This window comes from Nestor notabilis, unplaced genomic scaffold (assembly GCF_000696875.1).
Source record: "Nestor notabilis isolate BGI_N333 unplaced genomic scaffold, ASM69687v1 scaffold9850, whole genome shotgun sequence".
NCBI lineage: Eukaryota > Metazoa > Chordata > Aves > Psittaciformes > Psittacidae > Nestor > Nestor notabilis.
In genome coordinates, this window is record NW_009911629.1 from 1,259 (window position 1) to 16,708 (window position 15,450).

The window sequence follows — 15,450 nt, forward strand, 5'->3', positions numbered from 1 at the left end:
ATTTGGAACTTGGGAGCTTAAGTGATAGACAACTTGCTGTGATCAGAAAGAAATCTACGTACTAACTAGTTAATAGCACTAACATTCAATGTGAACAAGGGGCAAAAAAACCATTCTCCTTCTCTTTCCAAAAGGTGGTGTACTTTTATTATGTTTAGATTAGCATAGGCTTTTGCTGTTTCCAACTTGAAGCCCAGCTTAGAGATTCCACTCTCTGAACTTGTTTCTGTCTTCTTAAATATCTAGTGTTACCAGATGTGGCAGAAGACACAGTCTCACCAACTAGAGCTCGGACCATGAAGGACTATGAAAATGTAAGCAGACTTTTAATGTAAGACTCGGTGATAGATTTATGGCCAAGATATTTCTAACATGCTGGCTCAAGTGTTGACTCTCTGGGTCAGGTTTTTAGTTCGTCTGTTAGAGGTGTGACTGGCTGGCTGTGCTTTGAGCCTCTATTTCTGAAGTATTGCTTTCAATAACAGAGGGGAAAACTTGTTGCTGAGACCAGCCAAGTGCTGTTCTGAAGTTGTGAAACAAAATTGGCACCCTCTGCTCAAAAGTTCATGCAATCACCAGAAACATAAGAACTTGGTTTGCAAGTCTGCAGTTGATTTATTTCAAGGAATCATCAAGTTTATTTTCATTTAGGCTAGTAGAGGAATTGTGGTTTTAATTCACTGACTATGTATAATACTTTTTAACTATATAATGATGCATGAGTCTGCTTGGAATACTTTTGTTGTAAAGGTCTGGAATCATTGTGACAATTCTGTAGATAAAACTGGGTTTGACTCTTACTAAAATCTAAAGGAAAGCATTTTTTTAAAACCATATATGAATTGTATTGGTTATTTCAGTTGAGTAACCCAGTCTTTTATAACTGCTGAAACGCTGCTTTGGTTGGGGTATAGCTGTGTTAAGCTTTAAATTGTTTAACTCAAGTTCTTACGGTTGTGTGAAGAAACTGTAGAGGGGAAGGCAAAATGCTGAGATGACTGCTACAGATAAAGCTTGTGGCTTGTTACCTTTAGGATGTGTTTGAGTGTCTGCAGGTTTTAGTGTGCTTCTGCAGCTGCTGTTACCTTTTGTAGCATTGTTATGTTTGAAATGAGTGGTTCTTCTAAACTCTTTCAGTTTCTTGTGGCCTTACGTCCCTCTAAGGCGAAAGCTTTGCTCTTTGCTCAGGATTTAAAGCTTGTTTTGAAAGGCCTTGGTCTGTGTCTGTTTCACTTCCTCTTTTGTTTTTGTGTATTGGCTGGGGTAGGAAGACTCTTCTCTTGGCATTAGTATGTGCTTAAAATCTTTTACTGTGATATGTGCCCAAGACCACAGTCTAGAATATACATTCTGCAAGTGGCTTATTATCTGCAGTGTTTGTTTGCACAGGGGAAAATGTAGGAGGGAGGAAAAATCTGTTGTTGTTTGCTCTATGTGATGTAGAGGAGAAAGGGTATCTCCATGTCTCTGGGTTCCTTGTGTGTACAGACCCCTTATGTTAAACTGAGCTGTGAAACTTCTCATAGGCTTTTATGGATGCCAACAGTATAATGAAGCTCAAAAATCCATTCAAGTAAAGGAAGAAGAATCCATTGAGCACTATTAAACACAGATGTTTCTCTCTCATGCTTTTGAGTCTAAGATTTCTGGTAGCAGGAAGGCTACGCTTGAAAAAGGGAGCATTTACCATCCTTGTCTTTTTACTATTAACTGAGCATTCAGCTGTAGTTGTATTTAGATGAGCTTTTGGACTGACTGTTCTTACCCCACTTTAAACCAAATCTGAATTAGCAGGTGAAGTTCCTGATACCTCCTGCCTGGAGATGGTTTGTGTGTGTGTGTGTATATATATATATATATATTACTGCATGGATTTGCTGGTCTTTGAGGCTATGTGATTTATACAGGATATGAGAAGGAAGTAATGAAAGGAGTGGGCTCCTTTCCTTTCAGCTCAGAGAACAAGATGTATATACTGCCCCTTGAATGGGCTAAAGGGTGGATCCATGTAGAAAAGGTCCTTTTATGTTTAGACCTGGAGATGATGCTGTTCTAGGTGATGTTAGAGGTCTAGATTTTGTTAGTATTCAGGGTCTGTCCCACTTTCCTACAATATGGGGTAGAACCACTTTGTGACGGAACATGTGAATACATGGGTGAAGTGAAAGACATCTCTAACTGAGGACCTCGTTAGTATTAGATGTTAATGAGTAGAAAGGACAACTAGTATCAAGTTAGGGAACTATGTCATAGTATATGTGTGTTCATTTCTTGTCTCCTCAAACCCACTTTCAGTTTTGCTGTCTTGTTAAAATGGCCTTTACTGGCAAAACCTGTGCTGTGAAACCACAGCCTCTGCTGACAGATGCTGTTTGGCATAAAAGTGGCTCAGTGCAGACTTGGAAAGGAGCTAAACCAAGCTAGGCAAGTGGTGCTTTCTACCATGCTGTCTGGAATATTCTGTGTAGAGTGTATTACTTTGTTTTGGTTTTCTTTTCAGGAATAGTCTGCTATTTCTCTTCTTTCATTCCTTTTTTAAATACAGAAATCAAAATGCATAAAGGAATTAAGACTGAGTCTTTAAATGCTTAAGTTGAGATCGTTGCCATTATAATCATTTTGCAGTGTGCACTTGCTTGCATTTTACATATTGTCTTTTATTAAGCTATAACTTTTTAATTGTAGCCTGCCTGAATTAACTTTCCTCTGAGCAACTGGGTGTCAGAGACAACATTTGTTTCACTGCTTGGTTTATGATTGCACAGTCTGTTTTGTTTGCCTTTTGAAAATAGTACCCTTAAGCTCTTTGATTTAATTCGATTGCCACTGAAATACGTGTGAGTAGAATTAAGATATACTGAGCTCTTTTGAAATCGTTTCTTTCTTTTTGACTCAAACTGTATTGTATGTGTGAATTCTAAGCAGGAGTTCAACTGATGAAGTTTCAGAGCATCTTTGCACTTTTTCTGAATGAACAAACAGGGACTATCTGTTAGGAATGACCTACTGACAGCATAGAAAACCCAAAACCAACAACCCCAAGCCAAATACTAATAGGTCTGCTCTCATGACTTGAACATAGAGCTGAGCTTGCCAGCGAGACATGCAGGATCTAGCATGGTTCTGCAGCCTTTAGAAGCTCTTTCATGTCTGTGCTTACTCTGAATAAGGATTTCAGTTCTGAGCAATATTCTGCATTGGGCTGTGTCACATGAATTCAAGTACAATGTTGCATTGTTTTCGTGCTTACATCTATCTGAATGTTCTGAAAGAGTCACTCCAGTTACTCAAGATACCCCACGATACTCCTGAGGTATCATGCTTTAAGCAGTTACAACGTGCATAGTTCAAGTTTATGTCCGCTACTGTTTGTGATCACCTAGTTATAATTGTAGGGAAGCAAGAATAAAGTTAACCATATGTATTGCTACTGCTTCTGAAGGCAGCCTTTTTCAGGATGTTGAATGGACCACAGAGTTTATGTTGCCAAGGGTATTTTCAGAGCCTTGGATGATATTTACTAGTGTGAACAGTGCTGAGGCATCTCGCTGGGCAGATGATTGAACTGCAGAGTTGTCTGCAGATGCAGGTTCTGCAGTTAGAGAAAATCATCTTAGGTTTCACAAGCCAAATATTTGAAGAACCGTGTTGCTAATAATTCTTACAAATGATACAATGCTGTTCTGGGAAAGCCTACATAAATATTAGAGTAGTAGCTCTGTAACATACTAGATTTCCTTTTGCTGAAAGCATCTGGCAGGGGACACAAGGCTTATTTAAATGAATGTTTCATGCTTAGTCCCTTAAAAAAAAACCTCAGAGGGAGACTCCTTTCTTTAATGAAACCATCAACTATGTTACTGCTTCTACTGAGAAGGGTAAAAATCATAACCCAAGAATTGCACTATGAAATATGTGATGGGATAAAGGTTTTATTGGTGCATGATTGGGCTCACGTGCTTTGTGTGCCTGTGGCTTTTCTTCCTGGGAAGAATAGGCTGCCAGCCCATGCTTCTGCCAAGAAAATGCTTCTGTTTCAACATGATGTCTTGTGTTTTGTTCAAGTTCTTTCTTATAAAAGAAAGAACTACTTAATATTTTTAGATTTAAAACCCTCTAAACTGTTGGATTCTTTTTGTGTAAAGTCAGACAGTGTTTTAGTACTTAAAGAAGGAATGTTCTAAAAAGCACTGTCTGCACAACAGTATGTATTATATATGTTTAAACAATACCCTTTTATAATTATTTGCTTAATTGCTGGTGTCTCAGAGTTTTGCAGGGCTAAAACTAAACACAAGCTAAATGCTAACATCTTACACAAACATACAGAGTTTATGTGCGTGCCAAGGGGTCTGTGTATCTTAAAACCAAACCCCAGAACATTCTGAAGGAGGAGGCTGGGCTTTCTTCCTGTTCAGGTGAGGAATGGAGATGGGGAAGAGTGGGGGAAGAATAAATTGTGGTACGTGCTGAAGGTGTGGAAGAGAGAAACTCATTGAAGAGCTTGTAGTGTTTTCAGCTCCCTGGTGATGCTGTCTTGGAGGGAAGGATGTTTCATTTTCACGTGGATGTTGTTTGCTGGTATTAACACCTTCACAATTTAAATAGAGAGGTGTGTGTGTATATCACCCACACATAAGTACATGTTTAACTGTGTCCAGTGTAGATAAGGCTCTCAGTGCTATGGTTTAGTGGTGGACTTGGCAGTTCTGGGGTAATGGTTGGACTCGATGATCTTAAAATCTTTTCTAACCTAGTTGATTCTATGAATTTATTTTACTTGGTTTGAAACACATGACATAACTTGCTCCTTTTCTTTCTTATTTCACAGCAAATCACTGATCTGAAAAAAGAGAATTTCAACCTGAAGCTTCGTATATACTTCCTGGAGGAACGAATGCAGCAGAAGTTTGATGGTCCCACTGAAGAAATATACAAAATCGTATGCGTTTAGAAGAGTTTTAACAGTATATGTTTTTAAAGAGTTTTATTCTGGCCTAATCCTTTCCAGTAATAACTAAATTTAAATAACCAGTGTAAGGTGTGGAAAAATGAGATTCAAGTGCACGAATGTCTGTAGTTAAAGACTAAGACGTTTCCACTAAGTGGTTATGAATCTTTGGTAGTTGTACTACTCAAATCAGATGCTGAATGGGAAATTGAAGCAGCAGCACACTTCTGAGCTTGGTATGTAGTTACTCTGCTTTCTATTATCAGGCAGTTCAGTTCACCCCTCTATTCTTTCCTGGGTTTATCAGGTGTCAGTACAGCTACTGTGAGGTGGTTTGGGAACTCCAGCTCAAAGTTGCTTCCTTTGAAACAAGTAGATGAAGTTGTGTTAGGGTTGTGTATAGCTTCTAGTTTTATTGCTCTGAATTGAAAGAATCCATATTTGTGCTGGGTTCGGGAACTCTTACGTCAGTTTGTGGAAGAAACTGGTCACTTTCTAAGTTGGGAGAAGGGTTTGAGTCAAGTGGTATGTTTTGCATCCTCATGGTTTGCAGATGATAGGAAGCACCTTTAGTAGTGCCTGAGTTCTAGAAGGGAAAAGAAATCATTTTGGTTATGCAGTACCATGTTATTTGGAAACTTAAGTCTCTTGATGCTTGTTGCAGTGGTTAAGTCATAAGCTGATGTTCAGCTAGGTCATGGTTTCAACTGAATATTGCTGATGGGTTTTCTATCCTGCTCTACACTGATGTCTTCCATGTAATTGCTAAGGTATTGAAATGGTGTCTGTCAACCTGTGAGGCCAGGTTGTTCTTCGTACAATGTGTGCTTATGTCATGAGTAGATTTCTCGGGCTGTAACAAAATGATTTAAATGTTATTGAATATCTCCATAGTTGATACAATCAGGTTTTCAAAAGAATGCAAAATATATCTTAGGTCAAAGGAAAAACATGCATTGAAAGCTTTAGTAACTCTCTATGCTGATCTGCAGTCCCCCCCCATTATAGTAAAGTGTGTGTAGGGGATTTGTCTTGCTTGAATACAATGCTCCTAAATGCTTTCTGAGATTTCTGAAAGTCTTGAACCTTGCAAAGTGTGTCCTTTAAAAGCTAAAATGTCTCTATGCTATTCTTAGCCCACTGATACATTGTATTCGCTGGTCCAAGCAAAAAGTAATCTACACATTGCCAATAACTTTTGGGTAGGGTGACCTCTGAGCTCTCCCCAGACACTTTAATTCTTTTGTCCTAGAACATTGAGCTGAAAGTTGAGATTGAAAGTCTGAAGCGTGATCTGCAGGAGAGAGAGAAGCTGCTCATCAAAGCCTCGTAAGTTCCAGTGTGTTTCTTCATGTCTCTTACTAAGGATTTCCAAGATCTTGCTTCTGCTTTGTTTTTCCTAATGTTTTGGGAACATGAGGCTCTCAAACAGTAGTATTTTATGGGCACTTCTCTAGCAATTGGTTCATTCATTACAGAAATCACGTGTGAATTCTTAAATGCACTATGCTGTTAATTTGCTTACACTGGGTGGAGTGACTTTTATCTCCTTCATTCTACTGTATTTTTCAGGTCCATATATGACTCCCTAGTTGGGAATGGCTTAGCATGCCTATTGTAGAAGTCAAGCTAAGAGCTTAATTGTCTCAACAGGTGAAGAGGTGGAGGTTATTTTAACAGCACTGGATTGAGAAGACATGACACAAAACACTGAGGAAACAGTTCAGGACTAATCTAGAATGAATCTTGTGTGTTTTAATGACATAAACATGAATACACTTAAAATTCCTGCTTTTCTGTTAGAACCTCTTTTCTAAGTAAATATGACTTACTTAAAAATTACAATGCTACCTTGTTTTACAGCAAGGGCAGGCTGGAGTATGCTTTGGACAGGGAATGGATGACTAGTGCTGACAATAGCCTGTTAAACTGCTGCTTTCTAGCTGTCATGTTCAAAACTAACCCAGGCTGGCAGTGACTGACAGCTACTGAATGCTACACAGGCTCAGTTTCAGCTCATTCTCCTTGTCTGGCCTAATACACATGGCATTGAGTTGTTACCAGGTAGCCTTTTTTCAGAAGAGCCTCATTTCAAGTAGATCCTGAGGACCAGATTAGTTTTTGTTTGGGCTCTTCAGGTAACAAAGGGTATTGCTGGGCTTTGAATGGAACCTTTCACAAGTTCAGAATAGGAAGTAAAGTTTAGGGGGAAATCCTAAACAAGTGGTTGCCCTTTGTTTAGTAAAGAAGCACTAGTTGTTCTGTTCCTTCAAGGTATCAACAGTTACTGAAAAGGCAATTGGAGAGATCTCAGCAGGTGTGTAACTTGAGTTTATTCCAGTGCTGCTTTCAGTAGAAAATGCATCTATACCAAATACTGTGTTTGAAAGCTTTAAAAATATGAAGGAATCATTAGGTGTTTTCATCATACATATAAAGTGATTGCTTATCCACTGTGACAAGGCTTGTGTGTGAAACTCATTGCTATGTAGTGTATAGATGTTTGTACTTAATCTTAAAGGACAAGGAGATACAGATGAAGTGATAGACACTTGCTTGTGTACAATCTAACAGCCACTCATGATCTGAATGTTTTCCACTTTGATGTATAATGGGATTTCTATCTCTTTTGTGGCCTTTCAGCAAGGCAGTTGAAAGCTTGGCCCAGGGTGGTGATGCTGAAATGCAACGTGTAAAAGAAGAGGCACAAAAGAAGATGCAAGAAATGGAAGAAATCCTGACCAGCAGAATAAACTTGCTGGAAAAGGTGGGTGGCTGAAACTGAAGGAGTAGTTAGAAATCAGTACTGCCTTGGTGCTATTGTCTGAGATTCCATATTGTTATCTGCCTATGTTTTCAGAATGGTTCCAGCTTTCCTGGGGAAATACCCACTCCATAGAGTGGCTGTTTCATCCTAGAGGTTATAGAGTAGCTACTTTTTCTAGAGGCTTTCTCTCTCCACTCTTGTGTGTTCATTATAGGCTGAGAAGCCTCCTACACCTGGCAGCTTCTGGGTAGGTGAACCAGTGGGTGCTTCCCTCTGTTCTGCCTCTTGCACTCTATTGTTAGATGGACCTTTATCTGCCAAATATTGTTGGCTTCTGCTGTTACTGTATCTTTTTGCATATCATTCTCCTGTTCCAGAGGGTTATTCTTAACAATGGCTTTTTGAATTCCTTGCTGTCTGTAGTTGAGACAGTTTATTCCTGTATTTATTGTCAAGCCCTTGCTGATCTTTTTACAGGGGAATTGCTTCATGTTTTCCTCATTTTGTAGTGTAGAGCCAAACCCCCCCCAATTTCTTTGCATGAATAACCTGCTTCTTTAGAAGCTAAGAGAAGTTCAATTTCCTGTAAAGAACAAATGTGATACTGAGTGGTCTGTGCTGGAAATGTTTCTGTCAGGTTCTAGAAATACATAAACTCATGGTTGTTTTGCATCATTGACTGTGTACACTTAACTGGAGGGGAGGGATTTTATAGCTGTGTTTGTTAAGGGGATACAGGTCTGCTGCTCTTTCTGGAAGTAAACAGAAATAGCACAGATGGATATATGCCAATATTTGCTTTCCCATCCCTAAAGAACGAATTAGACACGGAAGGTATTATAGCAATCTCCTGATGGTATTTTCTACCAGGATGATTTAGCAGTATTCAGAAAGCAGTGAGCTCCTTCAAGATAGGAGGAGGGGGGAATCTCCATGACCTCTTTACTTAACTGGAATGGGGATTTCTCAAAGCATTCTTCATGCTATTGGATTGGTAGAGAAGTTCCTACATCACTTACCCTGTACTAAACCAGCCAGTCAGACTGGTGTTTCCCAGATCTGCCAAGGTATAAAGGCAAATACTCTCATCTCATGGTGATACAGCATTTTCTGTAGCCTGGAGGTAGTGTTGGCCTCTGACATCAATTTCATCATGCTTATGAATGTGAACATGCAGAGTAGTTTTAGTCACTTGTTTATGTAGCACCATATAATGATATAGATCCAGGTAACACTAACAAAGATGAACTTAATTCAGAGGTTTTGGTTGAAGGTGAGTGCTGACAGAACAGCTTTTCAGGAAGGGGGTTGAGTGGTGAAGTCTGGTGGTGAAGGACCTTTTCCTCATGCTCCTCTGAAGAGATACGCTTTGTACTATAGATTTGAAATGGAGAGAGGAATTGCTTGTTAGGGTACAAGGAGGCTTCTATTTCATAGGAAAATTCAGTGAGCACAGCAGAGAAGTTTACGATATGAAGATTGAAACAAATTTTATGTAGTGTAGGACAACTGTGGGGTTTTTTGGTGTTCCCCCTGAGTTGGGAAGCTGGAGGAGGTTAACTGGAATTTCTGGGTGTTATCTCCATTTCTGTTGCTGTTCAAGAGACAAAAGTCAGGTTCAGACTTTGTCAATGCTTGCAAAATATTATAAATGATGTTGGGAAGAGTTCCAATTAGTCACAGTGAGCCTGGGAATATTAATGCCATGGAATAAAAAAGCCCTTCGTTAACCTCTGTAAGTGTAGCTATTTATTAGGATAGTGAGAGGACAGTGGGACAAAGCCAAATTATAATGGCTAAATCTCAAACCATAGCATAGGGGCACTTTTTATTTCCAGTTCTGCTATCAGGGTATTGGTTTTATTTCTTTGAAACAAACTTCCCTTTTTTAATGTACCATGGAAAATGTCTGCATTTTCAAGATTAAGCCACAAAGAGTTCAGAAGCATTCGCAAAGCGCTTGAACTACTTGGTGAAAGTTGCTAAATTAAACATGCCAACATATGTTTGGTAGAAGAGACTTCAATATGTGAAAGAAAACAGTGAGCAGTTTGTTCTTACAGGCATCAGGATTGTGTGTGTGTGTTTTAATTACAGGATCTTAAAGCTGCCCAAGATGATGTGGAAAAAGCTGTTGCAATGACAGAGAAGGAGAAAGCTCTGAGAATAGCTGCTGAGCAGAAACTTGCTTCAATTATGAATGCACCTGCAAAGGATGTGGATATGGTTACAGGAGCTGAGAAAGACAGGTCAGAACTTTTGCTGGTGATGCTTCTAACTACTGGAATTCTTTGTTGTTCAAGTGCAAAGAGTCAACATGGATTTATGGGTTTTAATAGTTTGATCCTACCCTCAGATACATGAATGAGTGTTACCGGCCATCTTATCTATTCAGCTATTAAATGAATAGCAACACAACAACCAGTTTACATGCTGCATGATAGAAAAATCCTCTTTAAAAGTTGCCTGAAAGTGTAAAAGGATCAGCACGCACGTGGCATGAGCGTGTCCTACTTGAAAGCATCTTTGTAACTTTGACTTACCTCCTGCTTGCTGCTTTCTTGAACCACTGCTGAATAGAACTTGACTCTACCATTTGTATTCACTTACTGCTTTCATGGTGTTCCTGTACTCTGCAGTCCCAGGGATGTGTCTGTTGAGGCTGGTAAATTTAATGGGGAGAGAAACTGTGTTTGAGCTTCACTGTTTTGATTGTGCTTTGCAGAGCACTGACTTGGCTTTGTTTGGCAGGTAGTGGCAAAGGTGTGTGAGTTGTTCCTTAACTTGAGATGGGGAAAAATGTATCAACTCAAATCTCAATACTTTGGAGGATTTTTCTTTTTTAGATATGGAGGGTAAAATACAAGCCTGGCAGGCCTCCCAGTAAAGCTTGCTTAGTCTGGGGATATGAGCCCAGAGTGGAGATCAAGGTTGTTATGATTCCTTATACCTTGGAGTATCCTTTGCCATCTGTTTGTGACTGAGCCCTGCAGGTAGCTGCTCTGCGAGTCACTGCATAATTGGTCTACCCTGGTAACAGAAAGTTGTGTTGGCCTGAGGCTTTAATTTTGTAGAGTTTATGTTACAGTAGGACCAAAGCAAAGTTTGCAGTGTGTTCCAGACAGTTGTTCTAAAAGCATACAGATAGAAACCTGCAAATCTGCAATGTGTGGTGGCCTAAAATTACCAATCTGTTCTAATAAGTTTCAATACTGCACCTTACGTGCCATGACTTAGTTTTAACCTGGCTCTCAAGTTATCTCCCTCCTTTCCCCTTCTCTGTCTTGCTCTTTCTATCTGTTAGTCATCTGTGTTGAACACAGCTGCTCTCTGGAGAGACTTGAGCTGGGAAAGGAGCTATAAACCCAGTCCCTTTCAGAGGTACTCTAGTTGACAGCTTGTGTGAAAATAGTGCTTGAAGTGTGGAAACAAATTGTGAGGATTGGATCAGTGCGTGGAGTCTGATGAAGGTTTTGGTGGTTTTCCCCCCTCTTTTCTTCCCCTCCATGATCCAGTGTTAGCAGGATCTTCTGTAATTACATGCTGGTAGATCAGTGTAGATTCACAGGGCTAGAAAAACGTAGTGCTAATGGAAGAAGAGAGCATTTGACTTCTTGAAGTGCATCAAGTATTAAAGTGCAATGCTTTAAATGTGTCTGGGAGTAGCACATCTGGAATTCATATTGTGTTAAAAAAATCCTTTCACCATTTAGGCTACAAAATACAAAGGGGATCACAGCTGGCATTTTATGCCACAAAGTTTTGCCATAATAACTCTTGCATCTGTCAGGAAACATGAGCATTGTTGGAATACTGGAAGTGTCAAGATGAGCATTGACCAACTGCTGACCTAACTTTTTCTTTGCTTATGTGAAATGAGAACCAGCTTAGATACAAACATAAATGTAACTGGGTACTTGGGGGATACTCAGTGATGACACGTAAGGATATGGGGATGTATGAAGTGGAATAGATTGATAAGCTTTTTGTGTGTGCTATAAAGGATGATGTAAGTAAAGTATTGAAGCTTAAGTGTTGACATTTGAAAAGAAGAATGAGCACTTTGCAGGTTGCTCAGCGCTGTTTGTTGCTTGTTGTAAAGTTACTTCACCTTTCCTGGTCTCTCTGGAGGGAGAAGGGGTTGTGAAAGTCCTCCCCAAGGTTTAACAGGTATTGCTTGGAGTCTTCACCTAGGGAGGTTGTCTGCAAGATGTACTGCAATGGCTGGAGGATTGGTGGTAGATGATGCAAGATTAATATTGATTTTATAATTTTAGACTTATAGAGCAACTGAATCTGTCACTGAAAAGCAAAGAAGCTATAATTCAACACCTGGAAGAGGAAAAGTCTCAGAGTGGATCTTATGATGGGAACTTACCAGCAGAAAAGATCAGAGAACTTACCAATGCTTTGAGGCATGAAAAAGAGAGTGAGATAGAGGTGAGGAAGCAGACTGAACAGTTCTATGTGTTAAATCTCAGGTGGTGTAGGATTTTAAAGGCTTTGTACATGACAATATGTAAGTGACTTAAGCCAGTCTTTTGAAATATTCTTCTCCGTGGTTGTTCCCTCCCTCCCTTCTCCATTTCTATTACATTCATTGGTTATACTGTGGTTTGCTGGTCATTATTCATCCTTATTATCCATGCTTTACCATTCATTCAATGAGAGGTCATATTTCCCCTTGACTTTGTGCCTGTGTTATAGATACTGTGCAACTGCTTTACAGAAGTATATGTTTAAAAGAAAAATGCTAGATGTTAATCTATCCCTCAGTAGATGACACAACTGCTAAAGAAGTTAAGAATGTGACTTGAGAGTTTGGTTTTGGGAAGTATGTCTAGTATTATGGTTGGAGAAAAAGCTGTAGTAAGCTTTTTCTTAGCACAGGTAGGCATAAAAACCCTTCATGAGATAAAGGGAAAGTCTCACCTTTCATTTACAAGAGGTGCTAAGAGTCAGCCTTCTATTTCACTTAGCTCTTAAACAGGAAGACAGATATCCTGCAAGCTGACATGTAGAAACAGCTTTTAAGGCTTTTTGTCTATCTTCTTTCCCTCCATTGGTTATTCAAACAATAAATTAAAGCTGGCAGAATTAAGAAAGCCATCATGGAGGCTGTCATGCTGCTGAGAAGTTTTCTTCCCTTTGGTTTTAGAAGTTAATGTTGATCAGTACCTGCACACCTTTGATTTATGTAAAGAATAGACAAGAGAACCTTGTATGATTGGAACCACTGTGTGGAATTAAAAGTTTTCAGTTCTGGGTGGTCTTGCAATTAAATCATTATTTGTCAGGAATAACTACCCTGGTTTCCCAAGAGTATTTGTGTGTCAAGGTGAAAACAGGGTCACCTTTAATCATTTCATAGGAGGTGGACAGTGTTCTCAAACCATGTAGAAGAGGCCCTCAGTAACATGGGTTAGTGGTGGTCTTGGCAGTCCTGAGGTTGGACTTGATTTTAAAGGTCTTTTCCAACCTGGTTGATTCTATGACTGACTGTATGGTCATTTTGGGATGCAGTATTGGAGAAAAACCCATGATGAATCCCTTCACACAGCTGTTGTTATATATGATTTTTAAAATCATATATAGATGTATATTCCTGCCAAAAGGCATATACTGTGGTTGGTTGCTTTTCCTCCCCAATGTTTTTAAGCTCATTTTGATTCATTTTAATGTTTAATGAGGTACATTTGCATTTAGACTGAATTTACTTGACTCTAACAACTGTTTTGTTCATATAGGCTATTAGAATGGAGCTGAGAAATGAGAGAAACTCCTTTGAAAAGAAGATTCAGGTACGTTCTAGTTTTATTTCTCTTTCCTCAGCCACTTATAGTGCATGTTGGGATCCCTTATGTTACATGCTCATAGGTACAGAGAGGCCTTCACTCAAAGCAAAGCAAAGTCCTCTTTTATGTTAGGTGGCAGGAAAGCTCCCCTTGGTTTTGAAGCAGTTTTCAGTAAAGCAGATAGGTGCACTCATCACATATTGAAGCTGTTACTCATGGCCAGCCCATGAGATTAAGCTTCTTATACTGTATTCCAGGCACATCCTTGACATGATGACTTGCATTTGGGACTATATTTTATGTTAGTAATCTAAGTAAGAAGATATAAGAACTCTGAGAGAATGTACTTATTAATGTGCAGTTACAGTATCTCTTAGTGGGAAGTTAATGCAACTTTCACATAATCTAATTTAGTCACTTCAAGAAGAGCTACAAGAGAGAGAAAATGAGCTTGCTGCTGAAAAGAAGAATGGTTTGAAAAGGGATAAAACTATTCAAGGGCTAACTGTTGCATTGAAAGCGAAGGAAAAGGAGGTATGATGGCTATGATCTTGCTGAACTATCATTGGAAGAGGAATATGTGTGTTGTGTGTGGGACAAAGGTTGACTGTGTCTCACTGTAACCATCAGGAGGCTTCTGGTGGGTCCTTAATCACTGCTGTCATGCCTGTAAGCAGCACTGTTTATTTGGAGTTTTGGGTCTTGGACTTGAGGAGAAAGGAAAAAGCACTTAAGAAGTTTGATGAAAAATGTTTTCAGTTGCACATTGATGTTTATCAGCTCTGAGCACCACTTGAAAGGTATGAGAAGTATTTTGTGGTGTTGAGTAAGTGGAGCTGTCATAAAGACAGCTAAAATAGGGGAGGTCAACGTCAGCTGAAATTCAGATTTTGTGAAACAATGGGAAGTATATACCTTGAGCAATAGGCAGTGTAGTGAGTGCTGTATGAGAGCTGTAACTTATTTATACAAGATTAATTATGATATATTTGATGGTTTTGTTTTCTAAAGTAATTGTTTAGGGGAGTTTGGTGAATGGGTAATGAGGTGGGATAGCTGTTACTGAAGCATTTTCCCTTGGAAATAACTCTACATAGTGTTCATTTTACTTTATTTAAAGAATGAGGAGCTTGGTTCTGAAATTGAAGATCTAAATGCTTCACTGGCTAAGGCAAGAGAGGCAACTCACAAAGCACACATGCAGAAATTCAAGGTAAGGAGCAAGCAGTTAATATGGCTTCCCCCATCCCTGCTCCTCCTTTCTTCATAATTCCCTGCAGCAGGTAGTGCTGTAGCTCTGAAAGCAGAGAAATGGAAATGAGTTTAAAATGTTTGATTTTTATTTCTTACTTTGAAAAAAATTCTTAAGTCATTTGAAGAACAGAGTGTTAAAATATCAGGTTATTTCTCTGTTTTTCTTCTTTAACAACTGAAAACTAGGGGCGAAATGTGTAAAACCCAAATGAGTTGAAAATAAAGCCACGAACAGTTGTGGAGCTGAGATGATATCAAAGTTGCTTTGTTGACCTAAGAATCTTTTGGGTTTTGTACCAGAAGCGTGGTAACAACACATGCTTCAGGTTAGCAGAGTTGAACTGTCTGTGAGACACCTGTTTGGATTTATTTGTATAATAAATGTGAAACGACTATTTATAAACCAGTGGAATGTTATTTGTGAAATGTGATTTAGTAATTCTTTCCTGTGTGTGTAGGAGAAAGGACTTTATGATGATGAATTATGCATTATAAAGGTCTTAAAATGTAAACTGGGGGGAAGTAAGAATTTGACATTAAAGCAGACAACATAATGTCTGTTGTAATGGTTTCAAACTCATCTAAAACTAAGTCTGATAAAAGTAACCAATATGGATTAGAGGCAGTGATGAATCTTCCATGATGATGTTTGTTCATCCCCTCTGTTTCTGAGCTCAGCAGGA

General features: G+C 39.1%; 1 protein-coding gene across 1 annotated transcript in view; it reads left to right on the top strand.

Moving 5' to 3' along the window:
- The first annotated feature begins 254 nt into the window (after positions 1-254).
- The window catches only part of CDK5RAP2 (CDK5 regulatory subunit associated protein 2), a 77,554-nt gene continuing 62,358 nt past the window's right edge, over positions 255-15,450 (top strand). Inside the window, exons 1-9 of the mRNA XM_010015714.1 lie at positions 255-314; positions 4,832-4,942; positions 6,204-6,280; positions 7,595-7,718; positions 9,816-9,967; positions 11,996-12,158; positions 13,466-13,519; positions 13,928-14,047; positions 14,634-14,726. Of these exons, the coding sequence (XP_010014016.1) occupies positions 297-314; positions 4,832-4,942; positions 6,204-6,280; positions 7,595-7,718; positions 9,816-9,967; positions 11,996-12,158; positions 13,466-13,519; positions 13,928-14,047; positions 14,634-14,726 (912 nt within the window). The 5' untranslated portion in view covers positions 255-296. The remainder of the gene's footprint in view (positions 315-4,831; positions 4,943-6,203; positions 6,281-7,594; positions 7,719-9,815; positions 9,968-11,995; positions 12,159-13,465; positions 13,520-13,927; positions 14,048-14,633; positions 14,727-15,450) is intronic.